The sequence below is a fragment of the Marmota monax genome, unplaced genomic scaffold (assembly GCF_021218885.2).
Source record: "Marmota monax isolate L192 unplaced genomic scaffold, Marmota_monax_Labrador192_F-V1.1 WCK01_AAM20220418_F8-fsc00306, whole genome shotgun sequence".
In the NCBI taxonomy this organism is placed as follows: domain Eukaryota; kingdom Metazoa; phylum Chordata; class Mammalia; order Rodentia; family Sciuridae; genus Marmota; species Marmota monax.
In genome coordinates, this window is record NW_026694094.1 from 628,593 (window position 1) to 652,266 (window position 23,674).

The 23,674-nt window shown below is 37.7% G+C and overlaps 1 protein-coding gene across 4 annotated transcripts in view; it reads right to left on the reverse strand.

The window, feature by feature from the left end:
- Positions 1–23,674, reverse strand: part of Aff2 (ALF transcription elongation factor 2) — a 490,132-nt gene that overhangs the window by 187,541 nt on the left and 278,917 nt on the right. For all 4 annotated transcript variants that reach the window (XM_046465080.2, XM_046465079.2, XM_058585757.1 and 1 more), the window contains exon 4: positions 494–538. In XM_046465080.2, the coding sequence (XP_046321036.1) occupies positions 494–538 (45 nt within the window). The remainder of the gene's footprint in view (positions 1–493; positions 539–23,674) is intronic.

Sequence of the window (23,674 nt, forward strand, 5' to 3'; positions counted from 1 at the left end):
CATAAATTCATTCCCATAAGTGACACTTCTCCCAATATGCCATAATTTGCAACTCTCTATTCCCCTCTTCCCCTGCCCATCTCCCAAATCTCAGTCCCTCATTAGAGGCTATGATCTCCATAACCACAATGAATCAATAGGATACTGAGAGACAGCAGTAAGGGTCTGTTGAGATCAGAGAAATCAGAATGATAAAGATTTAAGGTATGGTGCTTTGAGAGGGAAAGTTTCCTAAAGATGGTGGTAAGCCTCCATCTAGAACTCAAGGAAGCCCAAGAAGGATGCAGGAAAGGGCAGTGGCTTAGCAATATTAGAGGATGGGAAGAAGACAGGTAAGAGATGAGGCAGGTGCTCTAAGCAGAAGGATACTAAAGTAGAATTCAAGAACTCTTCTTCATTATGTGTCTTGAAACAGAACAGTAATTACTTTAAACAGCTTAAGGAGATGGATAACTTCATTATTAAAAGTCACAGACATAGGGTTTAAACTTACCCGTAAGATTTCCTCAACACAGCTTGGATCACTGGGAAGGCTTACCTAAAACAAAGAGAAAAAAAAATAAACATGATCTAGTTATTCTCATAGAAGCTTACTATATACTAGTATACTCCATAGGAGAAATGATAAGAAACTCTAGCTATCAAGAGTTTTGTTTCCTATTAAATACAAAGCAGTGTGTATTTGCAAATGCAGAGTTGTATTTTATGAAGCAGTTAAGATCACAACACAAGGTGCAGGAAAAAATTGACTCTTTGTTCTGTCACTGATTTGTGGTGGTACACTGAGCCATCCCCACTCCTAACAGGCTTCTCTGCTCATCTGTCCAAAGATGGCTCTTGATCTTACGATCCATAAGGCCTCTCTGACCCACTGGCAGTTTGTTGAATTTATTCATTATAAAGCTGAAACCTGTATAAAACCCTTCTATGATTAAATCTAGTCCTCTTTCAAGTAGGGAATCCAACCAAATTCCAAAACACAAAAATTAACTCTTACATGCATGGCACAATTTCCTTGGCACTTAAAGAGACTCTCAGACAAACATCCAGTGAATCCCATGAGCCATCTTTACTAATCAACCAAAATTCAAGCCACTAGTGAAAACATATGGAGAACTTATTTCATGTCAAGCATGTGGCCCTTTTCTCCAGGACCCTCATAATCAGTGAAAGCAAGAAATCAAATACTAGAATAAGGCACCAGGTAAGAAGCAGTGCATGATGAGGTACTTGGGAATGGACAATCACTTGAAGAAGCATCTGTTAATCATCACATCGCACATTGCCTGTTCAGGTTCTGAGCATCCCTCAAACACCCCTGACCATTGCCTCCATATCTTCATTCTCTCCCAAACTGTAATCGGATAATTTCTACTCCCAGGTTCTAGTAAGGAGGACAGTGAGTCTTTATCATTTACTGCCTTGGGAGTTGAATGACCAGTCCTATAAAGAGAGCACTGCCATAGCACCTATATGTCTCAGCCTCCTTGCAAGGACAATTCATTATTCTCAGATTGCAGTATATGCTCAACTTTATTTGGAGAAATGGCACCAGATTTTCTCAATCTTAAAAAATGCACATTTAATATGGGTAATAATGATTGTAATACATTCCACTATTTTCATTTATGTAAAAAATAAATAAAAAATACACATTTAATATACAGCAAATCTTCAGTTAGAATTAAAGCTACTACTGTACATATGTTAATTTTACCCAGCATTTGTTGAATATCTTTGATATGTAAGAGTTCTTGCCTCAAGGAGCAGAAAATCACAAATAGGAGAGGAAGGCTGAGACAGAATCACCAATAATAAGGGACTATCCATCCTGATTTACCCAGTATAATTACATTTTATATTTGTTATCCTGGTGTAATTATTAATAGTATCTCATTTCATCCTCAAAAATTTCCCAGTTTGGATGACAAGTTAGTCACACTTCCATTAACAATAATATTGTAGTGCTGAGTAGAAGACACAACATAAAAAAGGCTCAAAAATTTGGCTGGGCAGATATTGCAAAAAAAAATACAGGTTTCAGATAGTGAACCAGTGGTAATTCAGCTTAACACAGTTCATTCGATTCATTCACTCACTCACTCAACAAGTATTTTCTGAAGACCAAGTACTGTGCACCAGGCTGGTGCTAGGTAGAGATACAATAGGAAACAAAAAGAGACACAGTTTCTCCCTAATGGAGTTTCAGCCTCCACGGGAAGGTGGATCTGAAGAATCACAAAAGTAACCCACCACTGTCATTGCTGTAAGAGCTATAAAAGATCATCTACCAGACACTTGTTCTGCAAAGTAAAAATTTCTGTCTAAATATGTAGGGTCATAGCAGAATCTACACTTGTCTCCTAGAGACCCATGATGCAAATCAAAGGCTTGAGATGCCTGCCTAATTGTTTTAATGCAGCACATCCCCAACTTGCTTGACTCTTTACTTCATGGGTGTTTAGTTTGAAATTTTTGTTTTCCAAAGAGCAATTCTTGCTAGTGAACAGAGCATGTTTGCAGAACATACACATACTGATCTAACTTATTACAGACTTATAGAACACAATCAGTAATTCATAACAGCAAATAAAATTTCATTCCATTGCTCAGTGGTTTAGCAACTGTATTTTCCAAGACAATCCTTTAACTTCTAATAAATACCTTCCCCAAACACAAAGGTCAAGATGATTATAATAAAGGCTTAAATTTTCAATACATTGTTGTATCAGTGTAGGCTGCCTAGACTACACATACATGTATGACCCAGTCTCATGAAAAGGGCTTTGTTTGACTTTTTCAGGTAAACACATCAATGCTAAATTTGAAATTAAAAAGGAAGGAATCTCAGCAATATGCACATATAGTAAGAGTACTTGCCCATGCATCAAAAGAGTTGGGTGGGAATCTTGGCCGTACCACTTGGGAATAGGATTTAATAACTACCCCTCAGAGTTCCAGTTTTCCCAAATGTAAAATAAAATAAAATAATAATAATGTCCATCCCTTTCAATCATGCACAGATTCTGCAAACATCAAATGAAATAAGTGATATGCATATGCTTTGTAACCTAAAAAACCACACATACTGTGTCAGGTTATAACCTCTTGTCATTATACTCCTTACTTCTATTATTAAAGTGCAGTCTTGTCTTTTCAAGCTAAAAGCTGACTTACTCTTGCCAACTGCAAAAATCTCTGTACCTGGAATTACAAACACCCATTTCTATAGGGAAGTAAATGCTGTAAAAAGAGAAGAAGTCATGATCTGGGGCTTTGCAGCAAATCTAATAATGATGACCAAAGTCAGTAGCAACCAGCATTGAGAAGAGCTCAACCAACAAGAGCAGTCAAATCAGTGCTCAGATATTTGTCTTTTTTAGAAAATACTGGAACCCAACATCCTCATGAAGTCACTAGTTCTGTGAATTCATCTAGCCCACCCCCACAGCTGGTTTCTCTGCAAGATAACTCCATTGGAGCTGCAAGTGCTTCTTAATTAACCCGCAAACATTTCCTATAAGCCCAGAACAGTGCTGGGCATGGGAGTTTGGTGAGACAAATAACCGAAACTTGGCCTCTTTCTCTAAGAGTTAAATGTCTAGATGGGACAGGAAAACAAACAATTAGAGACCCACTGGGACATACATTGTAAGGTAGTCATGACAAGGGTAATAGGATCCTATTCATTTGCAGTCCGCCTATTCATCAGTTCTCCCATTTACTTCTTTAGACAACAAATCCTGATTGAACTCACACTGTGCTCAGGATGGTGCCAAGGCGGAGGATTTAAAGACACTGGAGACAACGTCACTTCTGCCTTCAAGACTCCACACAAATTGGGGAGACAACATGTACAGGGGAGACAGACAATACCAAACAGGGGGTCCCATTTAGGTGGCAGGGAAAGGGTACCTACCGGGTTCACGGACAGAGTCAAGTCGGACAGAAGCTCCCAGCCGCCGAGGTCCCCACTGTAGTCCTCACTCCATATGGGAGCAAGAGGCCAAGGATTCCACATGACTGAGAAGTGGTGGGGCCACCTGGGGCCACTTCAGTCTCTGAGCCCCCTGCGGCGCTGCGCCGGGGTCACTCTGCACACTGGAAGAAAGCTGCACTAGGCTGGGGCTGGATTTTGTCCTCTTGCACTCTTTGTTTCCCTCTCGGGCACAAACACCCACACCTCTCCTAGTAATTCTGGAGAAAGCACTCGCACAGGTGTGAAAGAAAGAGACTAAGGAAGAGAACTAGTGGTGGCACTGGGATTAGAACTGCTGCCCGTCGAGTTGCCAAGCTGCTGCTTAATTCTGGAGCCACCTTCTCCTCTCTTTAAATCCACTCTTGAGTATTCAGATAGTCCACAAAGCACAAGTTAGCCACTCAGAGCCACAGCGTCCTTTCACATTCCCCCTCTCTGCCCCCTCCTCCTAGAGCAGAAAGCAAGCTGCACAACGACAACGCACAGGGAAGGCTGTGCTCTCACTCCTGGCCCCAGACGACCCTCTAGTGCTGGGCAGGGATGTGGTCCTCTGAGGGCCAGGGAAGGGAGGCGCATGTCTCAGGCAGGTGGTGAGTTGACTGAGAGCGCTCACAAGTGCCTACCCTCTCTGCATCTGACAGTGCAGGCTGCCACCCCATGTAACCACAGAGACCACGCACGGATCATCTGCCTGGTGATAAATACATATCTTATAAAATAATCAGGGTACCTTTAAACCATCAAATATTCAATTAACTGTAGCAACAATAAATGAATTGCATAGGATGTTTTAATCATTCTGGAATTAATCAGTTTGGAGCATACTTCTTGGCGATTAGGGTAATACAAGATATCAAAAATACCCTGATTGTGGCATTGAGAGAAATAAGCAGCAGCTAGCACTAATAGAAAACATGGAGATTAACGTAAAACATTAAAAGAATAATGATCATCACATGGTTAACCCAGAGGAGCTCCACACATGCATTTAAGAACATTATTACTAAGGGATTGCAAGGGAAGAGAGGTCATTTTTTCTTCTAAAAACATCCTGAGGTTGTCTCACAATACCTGGCAATTAAAGCCCACTATTTCACCTTGACAAAGACTTCTCAAAGTACAATCTAAAAATTGCAAGTTTAATCAAATTAAATAATCAGGCCTAGTTAAACAATATCCACAACTGACACTGATAGCAGCTCCAAATAAATTATCTTTATTTTCATTAACAAATCACCACATTTATTCCCATGATTGATTTACGGGACACAGCGCTCCCTGACATGGTAATAGTAATAAAATGAAAACTCATCTTAGGATATTGTACTACCAAATGAATCTTTAGGCTTCTTAAAAATTTTAACTCCCGTAATTGGTCATTTGTAAAAAAAATAGAGGACAGCACCCTCTGAAGTTGTTATTTGCATGCATTTTGAAATCCCTTTAAGTCCCCATCCAGGAAGTCCCAAGTTTCCAAAATAAATTTGGAAAACTACAACCTCAGTTCACATGAGGATCTGTCCTTCCCTTGCTTCATACCTCACCTTAACCTGTCCCTACACTAGTTTGTATTCATGAGCCTATGATTAAATGGGAACAGTTAATATTACATAAGCTGTAGACAGAAGTCCTCAGGTAATATAACTTTAATCAAAACAACAACAACAAAAAGATTTCAAAACAGTTACATGGTGCCAGCAAACAAGCTCATCTTTCTACTTCACTTTAGTAAGCAAAAGACTTGGATGTTGTGCTGGCCTGTACCTCAGTAGGAGAGCACTTACCTAGCATGCATGAAGGCACTGGGTTTGATTCTCAGCACCACATAGAAATGGATAAATAAAAAATAAGGATGCATCAACAACTAAAAAAAATTTTTAAAAAGACTTGGGTATCCAAATAGTTGGCATTTACTTTTAAAATATTACTTCTGACCAATTTAAAGGAATTCTCCTGATCAAAATATCCCATGCAAAACAAACTAATGTACACCATTCCCTCTGAGAAAGGAAAGAACAAAAAGTACAGCATGAAGCTCAAAGAAATTCAACACATGCCATTTTAAGTCAAATACAGAAAATGAATGGTACATGAAAAATGTAACTAAGAAGGAAGAGGTAACAACGGGTTTCATTTATTTAACCAACTAAATGTGGTATTTTCTGGAGGCTCCAAGGGGTCATCATTTTTGAAGCTCAGTTAGATTTAGATTAAAATCTCAACACTGAAATTTAATTGACTTTGTTACCTTGGACAAGCCACTCGAGTTGCTTGGTGCCTCTATTTCTTATCTACATGAAAGCAATAAAAAGTCCATTTCTAGGATTTTCTTGAGACTAAAAAGAAGTGAGGTACATCAAAGTGCCTTAGTCCAGTAGTGGGTGCACAAGAAGTTTTCATCAACACCTTCTGTTCTAACTCCTCTCAAAGTTCCTCAGATGCTGGCCCTATGACATCTTATGAATGTCGCTAATTATTAAGTCCTCTTCAGAGGCCAAGTGTGTAAAGAGTCTCAGGCTGTTGCTCCATCTGCTGGCTCTCACTGTAGGTGACAAAGGAGGCAGGAGATGGGACTTGAGGGGGTATGTCACAGAGAGTTGGGAGTGGGGCTGGTGGAGTGGGGGAGGGGTGGGACAGGGGCCGTGCTTCATTATAAGGACATCTCTTCACTGATTACATTAGGTATGGGAAACAGCGGAATGCATATGCAGAAAGGCCCATCATCAGCTGAGTACCTAATGGCAGATGGAATTTCAAGTGAAGAGTACTTAATTCAGTGGGTTCTGAATAGCCATTAGCTCACTGTTCATTTATTTGGTCTAATAACTAGTTTCTATAGAAGAGTGAGTTATAATCGGGAGGGGTGGTGTGTGTGTGTGTGTGTGTGTGCGCGCGCGCGTGTGCACGCGCAGAGCACGCATGCTACAGATTTAAAGAACAGCAAAGAACACGTGTAGAAAGACAACGAAAAGAAACCCAGAATCCCTTTGGAAGTGTGTGGTTGCCTGACCCACATTCGCCCAAGGATGCCATACTTCTGGGCATCACTTTGGCTGACCAACAGGGTCAATCTTGGTGCTATTGCTGCCAAACTCATGAACACTTATGTCTCAGCTGTGCAGTCTCCTCTGGACAGGTCTCCCAGGCTTAAACCTTTTACATGCATATTCTCTAGGCATCTCATTGCTATTGCTATTCCTTCATTCTGGGCTCAGAATTCAGCTATCATCCCCTCTTTCTTTTCAGCAGCCTTCCCTGACCTACCCCAACTTGCTTGCTCTTTCATTCCTATGTTCTTCTTGACCTTCTGCCTGCTCCTGGGCCTACTATAAAACCCAGGGACGTTTTGATAATGTAATATTCCCTTTGAAATTCCTAGGTATTCATCTAATTCTTCAGGACCTACAGGATATACCCACTTCTGTTCTATCCAATTCTGCACTGCAACCAAGGACCATATAGGAAGGAATTCTGGATTCCAGTAAACCCCTTCTTATTGCACTTTCAATAACATTAATGACTGTATAGTATACAGACCTATAATTTCTTCTAGTAAAAGTCCTCTGTAGCTGGGTGCAGTGGCACACGCCTATAATCCCAGTGGCTTGGGAGGCTGAGGCAGGAGGATCATGAGTTCAAAGCAAGCCTCAGCAAAAGCAAGACACTAAGCAACTCAGTGAGACCCTGTCTTTAAATAAAATATGAAATAGGACTGGGGATGTGACTCAGTGTCCGAGTGCCCCTGGGTTCAATCTCTGGTACCCCTTCCCCACAAAAAAAATCCTTTGCAAAAACAGAGATATCCAAATTGGAATGAAGGGGATTTCATCTTTATATAGGCAAGATGATTTTTTTTTGTCTAATCCATTTTGCACTTGTAAGTATCCATTGAACACATGTATCATGAACAAATAAAAAAAATTAGCCTACAGAAATACTGGAATGGAATGAAATAGAGCACTTTCAGAACTAATACATGATCTAAATATATATATGTATATATATATATATATATATATATATATATATATATATATATATAAATGATGTATCAGGAAGCAAGTTCACACTTTTATTTTCTGTCTATTAAAGAGTAAATGTTAGAATTTTAGATTTGTCATATGGTCCTTACCTAATGAGTGTAGTAATTCCACATAGCATAGAATATCTAAACAATTGCCAAACAGTGATATCACTTTCAAATAAAAGATCAGATGAAGTAGTGAAAAGAACAACACCCTGACAGTCAAGAAACAGCAGTTCCATATCCAAGCTCTAGCAGTAATTAGCTGTGTGATTTGGGACAATTCACTTCCTCAGTCTCCAGTCTATAGAGTGAAAGGCATGGGAATATGTTACAAGTTCCCAGTGTTTTGTATTTCTAATGAAAATCCAAAAATAATGTGGGAGGGCTGTGGCTGTGGTTCAGTGGTAGAATGCCCACCTAGCACATGTGAGGCGCTGGGTTCATCCTCAGCACCACATAAACATAAATAAATAAAAATAAAGGTATGTGTCCACCTACAACTAAAAAATATTTTTAAAAACTAATGGGGGATACATATAAGATTATCAACTTTTATTTTGTTGATAAAGGAAATAATAACAATTACTATTTCAACTATTTTGTAAAAGAAAGGACACTAAAACCTTCAAAAGTTACAAACTACATAATCTCAGAATGAAGTACAGTTTCTTGGAAATAGAAGACAGCTATAAATTTATGCCAACATCAAACATATGCAGGCATGTGCTTGCATGTGCACATGCGCGCGCGTGCCTGCACACACATACACACACAGAGGCATTGTTCTTATATTTCCTATTTTGCTAAAGAATATCAGCACCTTCACCTTGGGCTGGTTGCCAGATAAGATGATCTTTCATGATGCAAACCTAATTTAGTATTGAGAAGACAGTGGGAGGGGCAGTGGAATAAACAATTCCTACAGTGAAAGGGAGTAGAGAAAGGAAATGATAGGAAGTGGTGTTGTGAGGGTCAAGGTGTTTGTTTGATTTTTGTTTTTAAGAGGGATGTTATTAAGGTGTATCCATATACCAATGGTATAAGTCAGTGGAGAGGGAAAACATGTTATAGAAGATAAAGTGGATAATTGTAAAAGTGAAGTCCTTGAGAAGGAGAGAGCATATCAGGACACAATTGGAGAGGCTGGCCTGAAACAGGAGCGTGGACACTTCTGGACACATCTTCCATTGTATCAAGAAGGAAAGTAGAGTGCATAGGTATATAAGCAGTGGGATTGAAAAAAAAATAAAGATGAGAAGACGTAGTGTACTTATCTGATTGTATCTATTTTTTATGAAGTATGTGGCAAGGTCATCATCTGAGAAAGGTGTGTAGTTATCAGAAATGGGAGGAGAAAGGAAAAGTGAAAAGCAGTTGTCTTGAATAACAGGCACATGCAGCAGGGACTTGCTTAGGCAGTATAATAGAACTATGTGGCAATGTTGAAAGGATACAGAGAGAAAACTGCACAAAAGGAGACATTGCCTCTACTGGAGATACACTAAGAAGGAGACCAGGCAAAGAAGGGAGTTAAGAGGCCAAGGAGCTCTGATGACTTAGAGTCGACATTCTTCTTCTATTAGCTCTGTGTTTTCCACCACTGATTAGTTAATTAACCACAGTTCACAGTTCTCCAACTGCTTTAATCTAGAAAAGGCTTCATTCTGAGTAGGATTAATGATTTGGGGGGACCCCACAGTGGTGATTCCTGTAATATTACCCAGAAGGCCAGATGAAATTAAGCCCAGGGCCAAATATGGCCCCATGTCCTGATCTCCTCTGGGGCTAAATGAATTCAACTCTGTCTCTGGAGGAGAACAGAGAACTCGATTAACCCATGTCCTCCTGAGAAAGCTCTTCTATACAACATTGGAAGGAGCTTTTGGATTGTTTAAAAAAAGAGCTCTTTAAAAATCATTAAAGTATTTTATATGTAAGCAGGAATTTGACACAGTTAATATGTGATTGTTAGCATGAAACTTTAAAAAAATAAGATTATCTTTTATAATATGTCTTAGAGTGACAAAGTCTTTAAGTATTTATGGTTCTAAAGATACAAGGACTTCTTCATTGGAAAAAAAAAAGAGAAGCAGAAGCTCAGGTCTTTCTGGGAGTTTCTGAAGATATTGCCACAGGCATATTTTGGGGTCTTAAATTAAGTGCTATAACCCCATTTACAGAAGAAGTTTTTTTAAATATATGCCTTTAGCTCTTATTTAAAAAAAATCTTTTAGAAAATCTTTCTTCAACATTCGTAATCCCTCACCCTAAAGAAATCACTGTGCTTTTTCTCAATACACAGCTAATGATTTAAATATCTATTTTAAAATGAGAAACACAGATCTCAGTTTGATTTTCTTTTTGGCTAAATTTCCCTTAAAGCAATGTAAGCAGAGTAGAATTTATAAATTGCACCCACACATGCCCTCAATAAAAATAAAACAACAGAATGCACTTGATAGAAAGTGGCTCCACTTTCAGAGTAACCTCTAACGAACTTGGCGCCTTATTGACTCTCTAAACCTTGTACTTAGGATTGTCTTAATTGCCAGTGGATGACACCATCATTCCACGGAAACAGAGTTACAATTGCTCTTTGTTGACAGTGATGATCCTAAAGTACAAGCTGTGTGCATGGGAACTGAATCCTTGCCAGCTCCCCTATTATTTATAACTCTAATTAAAACACTTTTATCTATTAATGCCAAATGACACTGCTAAATATATTCAGGGACATTCACATTTTTTCCTATACATCTGAAATCTCTTACATCTGAGCCCAGTTACATGTGATCTAACTGCTCTCTAAAATGAAATGATAGCTAAGAATAACTCACTTCCATTAGATTTATAAATCTCATTAATTAATTCTACATTTCCAGTGGTGTAGAGACCAAACTCAAATGCAAGATCTAATTAAAGAGAAGTAAAAAAATGTTAAGAAACAACACTGAGATTGAAACACAGAAGTAACTGTTTAGCCTCAAATTAATGAGGCGCTATGCTAAGCAAGCATGTCCATTAATCCCTAATGAGGATTTTAAACACATTAAAACTTCCTAATACAAAATGTTTGCCTTCTTTTTATCCAATAACAAATAAGCCAATAATTTTCTGGCTCTAAATGACACTATTAACTGTCACGGCATGTTTTATTTGACAAACCCTCCATTCAAATACTGTAAAACCAATTAATTTGCCTGCTGTGAAATGTGTTTCTTGATAGCTTTTATGTGATTTTTTTTCTTCTCAAAGAAATGTAAATAGGAGGTCAATGTAGGTGCCTGATTTTGTTTAAAAAATATGCCACAGTAGCTATACATTGTCAACTCTGTTTGCATTTCAAATGAATTGAAAGACAACCTCCATTTTCAGGTCATCAATCACAGATTGGTCTCCTGATAAGTAAACTGCATCAGAGTAATAGTTTGATTACCATGAAGATGGTCTCATATTTGAGAAGGGAGAGTTGGCAAAATTACCACTTTGTTCAATTACAAATAATGATTCCCAACCCTGGCCCTTATCCTTTTTGCTTTGTTAAGTGACCTGGGGTTTTGTTACCTCTTACTACATCTAGCCTCCCCCCAAATTCACCTGCATGTGCACACAGGAAATCACTCTTGAAAACTGGAGTTTATTCCTGATGCTTTGATTTGAAAATACCACAATTTGTTAGACTTTTATTGTTGGCAGAAAAATCAATAAACAAACACAAGAAGTTCCTGTTTCTTCAAATTCCCTTGTGCCTTGCTTAGTACCTCCAGTTAGCATGAGAGATGGCCCCAAGGCCCCATCTACCAAGCATTTATGGGACACTTTGAAACTCTTGGCTCACTGGAAGGGAATGGAACTTTTCCAGAAAAGCATTGCAAAACACAGACCCTTGACACTGTGTTTCATAAAGAAGGGGTCTGTGATACTGTGGGCCTGCACTATGGAACATCTTAAGCTCACTGCATTATACACCAAAAGTGAATGAAGGAGTGGTGCATGGTGTACCATGGTTTATGGAGGCTAACTAACGGTTTATGCCAAATAACGAAGACAGCATATGCATGGCACCAATGATCCTAGGTTGCCTCACATCGATATGAAAACTACATATTGATTATTTTTCAGCTGTGGATGTACATAAGATAAACAGACACCTGGCAGGCATTTATAATTCCAGGTACAAATATAACACATTACAAATACAAATAAAATAAACTCTTAATGATATAACCAAACTCACTCCTGACCAGGATCAATGTATTTGAAAAATCTGTTCATGTTAACTAAATAATCTCACATGAAAAATATATATTGCATACTCTCTGTAGTCTGAAACACTGAATTAAGCATTATGGGAAATTCAGTAGATGATAAACAAAGAATGTCCACAGAGAGTGCTATGGTTTAAATGTTTGTCCTCTCATGAACTTGTGTTGAGGGCTGGCCCTCATCCTGGCCCTGGTATACAGTGCTGGTGGTAAGCTCATCTTGCCTAGCACATGCAAGGACGAGGGTTCAATCCTTACACTGCCAATAAAATAAAATAAAATAAAATAAAACATCATGCTGAAATTTAATTGTCATCTTAACAGTATGAAGAGCTGGGCTCTTTAAGAGGCAATTAGGCCTCATGGATTCTGCACTCAGGAATCAACTAATGTGGTTATCACTAGAGAGGGTTTATTATTAGTGAAGTGAGCTCCTTATAAAAGAACAAGTTCATCCCCTTTCACCCCTCTCTCTCTTCTTCCACCTATGTGATGCCTTCCTATGTTTGATGCAGCAAGAAGGCCCTCACAGATGTCTACACCTTGGCATTATACTTTCCAGACTCTAAAACTGTGAGCCAACACATTTCTGTTAAATGTAAAAATTAAGTTTCAGGTATTCTGTTATAGCAGCACAAATTTACTAAGACAGAAAGCATAAACTCTATAGGAGTAGATAAGACCCACATACCTAAAATGCATAATATCTGTGCAAGTGAACGTGTGTTTTGTGATCCCCGAATTAGGCACATTGACAGAAGGATTTTTCTTTGAATGGTTACCAGAAACAATTTGCATGACATGATGTAGATGGCTAAATATGGGAATTTTCATAATTTGTAGCTATGGAGAGAATTAAAATGACCAATTGCAATCAGGGCTATCCTAGAAATTCCAGACTGTGTGAGATCCTACTCAAGATAAATAAGGTACATGGATCTGGCAATAACTGTAAGAGGAAACTGCAGAAGAGAAAAACTGTCCATGGATTTGAGTGAGATTTGAACTTAACTTTGAATAAAAGAAAAAAAGAATTCAGATAGGCAGTGACAATGACATTTTGAAAAGATAGATCAGTGTTTCCTAAAATCACCTTAGTCCTAGTATCATCCAAGGTAATTGGTTAAATGCAGAAAATTTGTAAGATTAATCTGACTAAAGCTGGGCATTGTATATAACACTATTTCCCAGTTCTCAAGATTCCCTTAGTATTTCATGAGATCCTAGAGGCAACTGTCTTGAAGAAACTGTCAATTCACTGACAAACTGTAAGACTTTGGGTCAAGTAACAGATTGTCCAGACATAAAACAAAGGGGTTGGCCTAAAATCTAATCTCTTGGGTGACTCTCGGTTTTTAAAAGAAGTATATCAATCTGTGGTCCAAAGCAGATTACTTTTAAAGTTTCAACATGTCTTAGCTGAACTTTAATTAGTAGAAGACCCCAAACTAAAATTAAAAGCTGCACATTTCACAGGTACAGAGCCTGCACTATATACAGAAGTAAAAATGTCAAACAAGTATTTTCATAATGGAAACAATACTCTTCAGAAGTTCAGTGGAAGTTTTAAAATATGGGCAGTTCAAACTTTAATATCAGGGAGACCACGGGACAATTAAATGTCATTTTCAAAAATAATATGTCATCTCCAAAGCTTCTCAATGACTTATAGGTTATTGCTAAAAAGTAGTGAGAATATAATGTGTACTTGGATAAGTCAATAAACTTGAAGTCAAAACATGTAGAAATGGATCCATTTGAAAATATTCTTTTGAAAAAATTTATAATAATTTTTAAAATCTTCCATTTTAATCAAGATTTGGGAATATGCTTTAGACCACCAGACATCAAGTATGCTTTTGACCTTTTCAACTGTCAGACCAGACAGATTTTTATCTTATGTGAATCAACCCAAAGCCTCAAAGGTGCAGTGCCAGAGCATGAATCCATTTCACTAGACAGTCATTGAAATTATAATTCAAAGTTCAACTTACTTTCACATTTTATACTGCAATATTTTTGGCAGCCCAGGGCAGAAAGTCGAAACCTGGTTTCCAATGGAGACCAAATCTAGTGGTTTCTAAATGTTGGCAGCAAAGATTCTTCCTTGTCAAAGAGATGAGCAGATGCTCAGTTTCATTAATTTACTTTCAATGACTGCTGCTCACTCTTAGGAAGACTTTCTTTACCTAAGGATGTTGACCTGCTTTTGGACCCCATCAGAAACAGACACGAAGAGACATTGATATATTAGGAGATTGGAAAATTCCTTCCAGTGGCCTTCATAGACTCCACGACTTCCATTTATTCTTGCTGATGCCATGAGCACAAAAAACAAGATTTGTGTTAAAGACATGGAACTTGAATCTATAAACGCTCCCAACTTGAGATAAATAAACCCACTAATATATACTACAGTATAAAATGTTATTTTAAGGTAGGTCCTTGGAACACTTTTAAAGTCCTTCTTCATGCAAATGGATTATCATTAACAAGAGTTATTTTAAATCTAAAATAACCTACCAACTTAAACAGTGTAACTAGCTGTGTGTATTTAGTTATTTTGGGAATCAAAAAGGCTCTGTGCTGAAGGCATTCTATAAATAAAAGTGTACTATGGTCACACTAACCTTGAAATTATCTAGCCTTGAACTTAGGTATACTTATTCAATGTGTTTCATTAATTTCTAAATCATTTTGCCTTTGTTTTACAACTTGTGCTCAAAAAAAAAAAAGTATGACACCTTATCAGAATGCTGCAAAATTTTAGAATGGCATCTAACATCTACTATGTGATGATAAGTTTTCCAATTAACATTTTCAATATTCTCAGTTTCTCTTCTTTATAAATGATGATATAACCCCAAAAGAGATCTCCTAAATCCTTACTGTTAAAATATTAACCCCCAATTCAAAACTCTAAGAATAGCACCCTAGTGGCATGTGAAAAGAAAAGGGAAGGAATGAGGGCATTTATATGAGGACATTTATATGAAGGCAATATTAATCATATCTTTTTCTATTACTGCTATTATGACCACTGCTAATACAAATAATTCTTTGGAAGTTTATAGTCCTTGCTAGGTAGCTACATCCTTTCACATCCTTTACCCCAACCCCATTCCAGTATCTTTTGTTGATCACAGCAACCCCCTGAAGTAGACAAAAGACAGAATGAGTTTCATATTTAAAATGACATAAATGAAGATACAGAGGTTACATGAATTGGCTGCATTTTTTATGGCTAGTCAGTAGTGAATACTAGCCTCCAAGTATTTTGGTTACTCAATCCAATGTTTCTTCAGCTATTTCATACTGCTGGTCTTTACACATAGATTTCCCATGAAGTTCCCCCTGTAGCCATGGCAATTCAGGAGACAAGTTGACAAACTATAATGAAGTCCTCTTAATCCACCCAAGATGACAGGTTACTCATCTCTGTTATGGGATAATTTGTGTTATTTACATTATTTTCACAAACTATCAACATAAAAGTCAAAATGATGTTGCTTTAAAAAGAATCCTAAAATTACACACTGAGAACTTGAGAGTAAAAAAAAAGAATCTTGAGGGGATGTTGCCTATTTATTTGTGACTCACAGATGATACCTTGAAGACCCCTGCTGTTATCAGTAACAGACTAACTCCAACTAGGCCCCCCAAGTCACTAAGCACTGAGGCCTCTGATTTAGCATTGAATGTAGCATGCTGGTATACCTGTTCTTGATTTTCCCTTTATCTTTTGTTTTCTGGTCATTTTACAAACAATTGATGGAAATACCTGCACAAATATGCCTCAAAAACTGTCCTTCAACCAACATCCAATAAATCTTCAATATTGACTTTAGGAATCATGAAATTATGCTGAAATCAGTTAATTAGTGCCATGAAAAGGTCATGAATGAAATATTAATCTAACATGCCATACTTTTATGGTTGGGATGTGAGGTGTTCCCCAAAAGCTCATGTAGGAGACAATGCAAGAAAGTTTAGAGATGAAATGCCTGGGTTATGAGAGCCTTAACCTGATCAATGAATCAATCCCTTGACAGGGATTAATTGAGGGGCGACTGTAGGCAGGTAGGGTATGGCTGGAGGAGATAGGTCAAGGGGTATGGTTTTAGGGTATATATTTGGTGAGTTGGATTAGTCTCTGCTTCCTGATGTGATGTCTGGGCAGCTTTCCTCTTCCACACACTATGATGTCCTGTCTTACCTTGAGCCCCAGGGAATGGAGCCCGCCATCTATGGACTGAGACCTCTGAAACTGTGAGCCCCTAAATAAACTTTCCATAACCTAAATTTTTTCTTGTCAGATCTTTTAGTCAGAACATTAAAAAGCAACTAAAACATATACCATACCCTTTCATTGGTGCCTTCAAGGAATGAGAAAATAGCCAAATAGAACTTGTATGTTTAAATTCTGGTTACTTATTCTGAGACACACACTCTGAGAAACTGACTGCCCCATGCTGCCAGCCATTAGAAGTATGGTAGAGGTATTTATTTTGATAAAAGCATTAAAACTCTGACTGAGATCTACTGAGTCTGCTGGAAGACAAGGAGAAGAAGGACCAGATCATCAACAAAATAATTCTAATAATGAATGTGTCATTTTTCACATGCAAAGCTAATGATACTGGTTCATTTTCAGTGGAATACTTTCAAGTTGCATATCCAGTAATGAATGGATACACACACTTCATATATAGTCTTTTGTTTAAAAAAATGCCCTAGGATTATACAGTCCAATATTCTGCTTTCTGGCCCATTTTAAAAATGAGGCAAATGCAGTCCAGAGAGGTGAAATGATTTGCTCAAGGTCACACATGAATGGAAGATCTAGGACCAATTTTTATCCTTCTGATTTTGGGCCAAAATCTTGTTCTCATATTATACAATGTCGACTTTCATGACAGGGAACTCATTGCTTCATGATTCAATTTGATTCATTTTAATTCATTTCAGTTTAATTAAGCAACTCAAGAAGTTCTAATCAAGCTTCTTTCCCTGGAAGATCTAATAGAATTATCTGCATAGATTTCTCTGTATTCTGTCGGGAATAAAGAATGGTACAAGATTTATCCCAAGGATGCAATGATGTTTAAAAATGTACAAATCAATAAATGTGATATACCATGAAAAAAAAAAGAATGGTACAAGAGGGAGAGGACTTGTGTCCTACCTCATCCCTAAAAATAGTGTGCTGATGGGGTTAAGACTGTGATGAATATATGTCTGAGAATGCAGTAAGAGAGCAAAACTAGAAACTATGTAAGAGAGGCACATTTTATATGTCCTCGCTCTCTGGTTACTCAGAAGGGTAGGTTCTGCCCCCCCCCCACACACACACACACACTGCTAAAGGCTAGACCATCAGGAGTCCGAGTTCATTTTTGTCTAGAGCCTGGCATGTTAGTCTAAGGACTAGAGCTCTTTCTTAGCATTTTTTGGCTGTAGAGTCCAGTGAGGTGAACTTGTGTATAGGGAGGTCATGGCCATTGCATTGGCTTCCATAGTTCAGTTTAAAAAACCAAGCCAACTGAAGCAAGGAGATGAGGTCATATAATGCCCGCAAATTGAATCCCTTGAGAAGAGAAGCTAGATGAATAAATCCATTTTGTAAATTGTGATGTAAGTGCAGAAAATGAGAGTACTTGTTAATTTCTGAGAAGACATGCATTTGAACAAATGCAAATGCCCCACTCTTGTAAAGGATTCATTAATGCCTACTTTCAAATGGTGTCTGAGTTAAATTTCTGAAATTTCAGGAAACTTCCTGTATTCTTTCTTTTCCTTGTCTACTCAATTTTGTGAATTTTTGTCCCTAATATCTAACTTTTAAATGAAGGGCCACACTAAAGGGAAAATGGCTCCTTCCAATGGGGTTTCCTACTTAGGCAATGTGGTGTATCCCCAATGGCCAAACCATGGCCTTATAATGACCTCCAGGCCTAGTCCACTCAGACAAGTGAACATTTGGTTGCAGCTGACCTCAAGACACAAGTAATTCTATACAAAAACCATTCAGCTTCACCATCTTACATAATTCTTTTCATACCCGGATGTTTAATAGTGTACTGAATTAAAGGTAAGATGCAAAAATAAAATACACCATGTCAACAAAACCCTCCATCTATAGCTTTTATGTTAAAGCACTCATATAAATGGCTATTTTAAAAGGAAGTTTTGTTGAGTACTCAGGATGTACTTATTCTCTGTGGTAACTCTATAATATATGAATTATTATTTCCATTATACAGATGATGAAAATGAGAATCATAGATGTTAAATAATTTGCCCAAGGTCATACAGTTCATATGTGATAAAGCCAAGAGATAAAACTGTGCCCATATGACTCCATGCCTATACCAATTCAGTAGTCCCAAATGAAAATATGACTTGTGGCATAATATTACTTTCACTTTGAAAAACACCTCTGTTGCACCAATATAACATAATGTAATGAACATAAAAATACAGGTTGTAGTTCAATGAGCCTAATCTGTCCATTGGTCTAATAAGCAAAAGATCTATGTACCTGCCTCCATAGGATAAACAAGATGTCATGATTATTTCTTTGCTTTCATAGTCACTATGGTCAAGTAAAATTTCTTCAAATTAATCCATACAAAAAGTACAATGTGGAGCTCAAAGGGTATTTCATAAAATCTCAACAAGAAACTGATAAAAACAACCATCAGAGGATTTGGTGGTGTTTTTGTTTGCACAAAACAATTCAAATGAAAAGGGAAGGTTATATTGAGGCTATTAAATAAAGTAATTTTGGAGTGAAAGTTTAAAACATATTTAATTGACCTGCTTCAGATGGCTACATTTGCAGTTTTGCTCCCTGCAAATGTGAAATATGTAAGAGTATATATAGAATAAATTTATGTTGATCTAAAATTGACAATCTCATAGCAAAATTGGTCCACCTTTTGGAAATTTCAAAGCAAAATTTTTCAAAGTATTCGTTTCTCACAAGTTACTTCTAATAGGCTCACTACTGATTGGTTGGTTCCCTTTGGTTGTAATAGGAGAGGTGTAGCTCTTCCCAGTATTGTCATCACCTAAAGCTTTCACAGTACTCAAAAATGCACTTTGTAGTAAGTCCTATTTGGAATGTTTCTTTGACCTTTAGTGTGGCCAAGCTAACCTTGTAATAACCAGTTCCACTGTCTGGGAAATTAAGCACATTAATACATATATTTACAGCTCTCTGTTGTCAGAGCACTAGTCTGGACACAGAATAAATCTCATAATCAGCCTGCCTAATTATGAGATTACAATATACCAGCAATAGGGAGGGAATTTTAAAAATGAGCTCAGATGATCCTGGCTCTATCCTGTTCTCTGTAGATATTTCTCAGGTCCTTTTCCTTCTCCATCTTCTTGTTCTGGATATTGAACCCAGGGCCTTTCTGAGATACACTCACAATCCCTCAGGTTTTTCACCTGTGAAATTAAAGAGGCTGGATGATGAGCAGGTATCCCAGACTGTGTCTGGTGATCAAATGAGTTGATTATCACATTAATCAAGGCAAGAGATTTTGTAATGTTCTATGATTGATGATTCCTGTTGAGATGATATGCTACGCTTATGCCTAGAACACTCAGTATGGATTGGACTTTCAGATGTTTATTTTGCCTCAAAATATATTATTTGAGCCCTCCCTCTCTATTTATTCTGGGGTCCATTTTTCATCAAGTTTCATTTATCTAGCTGTGTGTCTTTGGTGAATCATTTCTGCTCTTTGGACTAAAGTCTTCTCCCTATGAAATGAATAGGTCTGACTTTCTCTATGGTTCACTGGTATATTGTAGCAATGAAATATGAGAAATATAAGTATGGATCTTAAGTCTCAGGGAGTTTTCTGATGAAATAATCATCTATGGCAAAAACCAGTGCTTCTGTCAATTCAGGGAACAGAATTTCTATTGGAATGTGGATCTGATCAACTAGTAGGAAAACAAATGGGGCCATAGAAAACTCAGTTCCACCACCCTTTGACTGCATTAAGCTCCCACTAATTCCTGGGGTCTAGATAAGGACTACAAGAATAGATTCTTAATTGGATGAGATAAGGCATGAGCACATATTTTATAAATTGGCAGACTGCATCTCTATAGAGGCAACATGTTCTTTGGATACAATTTAAAGCAATGTGAAAGGAAATAGCAATCATTTTAAAAGAAGACAGAAAATAATATTTTTTAGCAGTTCTGGTAGGAAATACACCACTACGGAGACTAAATTCATAAAGAAATTAGTGCCTTCCAGGAGTGTAGTTTCTTGCTAGAACATATTTAAGTTGGCATCAGTAATGTAGTTCAGCCTCTTTTTTTGTATATATGCTGCCAGTTGTATAAAATGGGCACAATAATGTAGGCGAATGTACCCATGCCACACAGGCAACCAACACTCATAAATTGTTTCCATGCATTTAAAAAAAAAGCTAGAGTAAACATCACAGCTTAAAATCCCAAACTGATGTACATCAGTTTTTAAAAAACCCACCCAAGTAACAGTTGAGCTGTTTTCTCTGAGAGGCCCTCCACAGGCTAGCAAAGCCGCATTAGCCCTCAGAATGCAGGAACTGCTGGGAGTTACTGAGAGCAGTGCAGCAGCTGAAACAAAGAGGGCCTCATTACCATGCGAAGCACAACATCCTTCAGATGTGATGAGAAACGTGACTGCATGACAAACTGGTCCTGGGGAAATTTCAAAATATGACCACCCAAGCATAAAGGAGAGGGTGGTGAGAACAGGGCAGGGGCAGTGGGAAGGTGGGTCAACTCTACATGGAGAATGTTGGTTTAGGCCCCACATATGAATAGCAATGGCCTCTCTGACCCACAATCATGTCAGTTTTATTTTAACAGGGATCTACACAGACACAGTTGTTGATATGTGACTCTGTGGAACTGTGGAAAATAGAAAACTTAATGGAAGAACAATGTTCGTGCTTCATTTTTATTGCATCAAGTCATTTAGTATGCATCTTTACTCACGATTCTATACTGCTTTGGAGTATGAAACCAATTGCAGCCTGTGTGTAATTCTGAAGAAAGATAAACAGTCCCTAAAGTCCCCACTCCCCCCAAAATGATCTGTCCCTGATGTCTAAGCCAGTTAGAATATGGTGCCAAATGCACTGAAGCTGTGCTTAGTAGGGAGCTATACATCAACTTTTAGAAAACATGAATGACAATTTAGCCACCCACTGAGAAGGCTCATATTAGGGCCTGAAAATGAACAAAGTACCCTTAACTGAATTATGAACCTTCTTCCACTAAATGTGCTACTATATCTTTTACAGTTCTGAAGGGACAATTTAACTGAGAAAGAGAGTTTGCAAATTCCTATGCTCAGATCAAACAACTCCCTAGCTCTAGAGTCTCTTTATTGATGACAATCTCTTTCATTATAATGATTAGAGATTCAACATCTTTGAACCCCCTTCAGTAGGGCAACTATGTACATCTATATTGGTGATTTACAGCAATTGACACAGTGTGTTAAAACCGTGATTATGAGGTTGGCTTTTTGGTGTTAACTGATTTTCTGATCTCTTTCAACCAAATAGCAAATAATGTTTATTAAGCCATTGTTGCAGTTGTGAGACAAACAGGAAAATGAAAATCTGAATTTTATTCTGACACACCTATGATAAAGAATTTAAACAATAAGAAAGAGCAATATGAACATGAACTTTCAACTGTTTAGACTTCAGACAAACTCCTGGTTTCTATTACTTTTTGTGGCCTATGATACACTGTTATCATTGAGAGGGTTTTTTTCTTACAAAGTGACATGAATTTCTAAAATTTAACAGACATATTTCAATTTGGAGTGGTAAACTGATTTTGCCTATTCATAAATTAAATATCATACACCATGGAGGCAACTTTGTCTGCCAAAACACATATAAACATTACACTGCCACAATGTTGATTTTTATTAAAAAAATTTGGCCTAGAAAGTTGGCTAACTTTTTACACCATTCCAAGCCAGTGCAAAAATTTCTTACCATTACACATGGACTGGATATAAAACCCTGAAGGGAAATGAAATGGAATTAAAAATAGGCAAACAATAAAGAAGTTAAAAACCTAAGTCTGGCTGAGAATTGTGATTAAATACTTATGTTTCAATTATCCTTGCACATCCTTTTTTATCCATTTACTCAACAATAACAAAAAATTGAGTAATAACCCTTTTATCTTGCATCTATTATGTATAGGTACTTTCCATATAGATAAATGCTAGTGTTCATGGTTCCATGATGTGAAAGTAGAGTTGGACTGGCAAAGTGGCCCATAGAAAAAGAGAAATGAGATTAGAACCCAGGCCTATTGGTCTCTTCTGCCATTGTCCACTGACTCTTTTACCGTGGTCCAGGTACTGATATAGGCCATGCTGTGGGGGCTTCTAAGACAAATAAATCACAAAACATATTGTTAATAGTCATTGTTAGGGTTTGATTTGTGTCCTGCCAAACTTATATGATGGAGTCCTAACTCCCACCATGCACGTCTGAATGTGATTATATTTGGTGATCTAGTCTTTACAGAGGTAGTCAAGTTAAGAGGAGGTCACTAGGTTGGGAACTAATCCAATATGACTGATGGCTTTATAAAAGGAAAACCTAGAGCAAAGATACACACAGATTTAGGATGCTATTTACATGCCAAGGAGAGGTCTAGTCCAGATAGTTCTCCCATAGTTCTCAGAAAGAACCAAACCTGTGAACACCTTGATCTTAAAAGTCAAGCCTCTAGATTGTGAGATGGCAGAGTTCTATTGTTTACTCCACCTAGCTGGGGTACTTTGTTACAGCAGCCCTAGCAAATTAATTCCTAATAGAGCCTAGAGAAGATAAGACAAATACCTGATACCAGAGCTACAAGGCAGACTATGGAAAATGACAAAAGCAAGGTATGAACAATATTCAATGGCAGGGAGCAGAGTTGGTGGCTGGGGAAGGGGAAAGAAGGTCATGGCATAGTGGGGTTAGTTTCACATATTTGTAAGAGTATAATGACAACAATAGAAATACTAACTGCAATAACAATAATGGTAATAATGATACAAGTTATAGCCACATTTACTAAGTACTCAATAAGTGCTAGGCACTGTGTTAAATGTCCACAAAGATTATCTCATTTAAGCCTCATGGCAATACTGTGATGTAAGTTCTAAAATGATCCCACCATGCTGGGCTGTAACTGTGAGTATGAAGTGGGCCAATTCTGTTCCCCAAGCAGCAGTGATGCAGTGTAACTGCTCCTACAAGAGCAAGGCTGATTCGAGTGTGTTCCCTTATCCCTATCCTCAGCGCTCCTTCAAAAGTTTCTTATGTATTATTCATAGACTAATTTGTCTAATGTACATGCCTG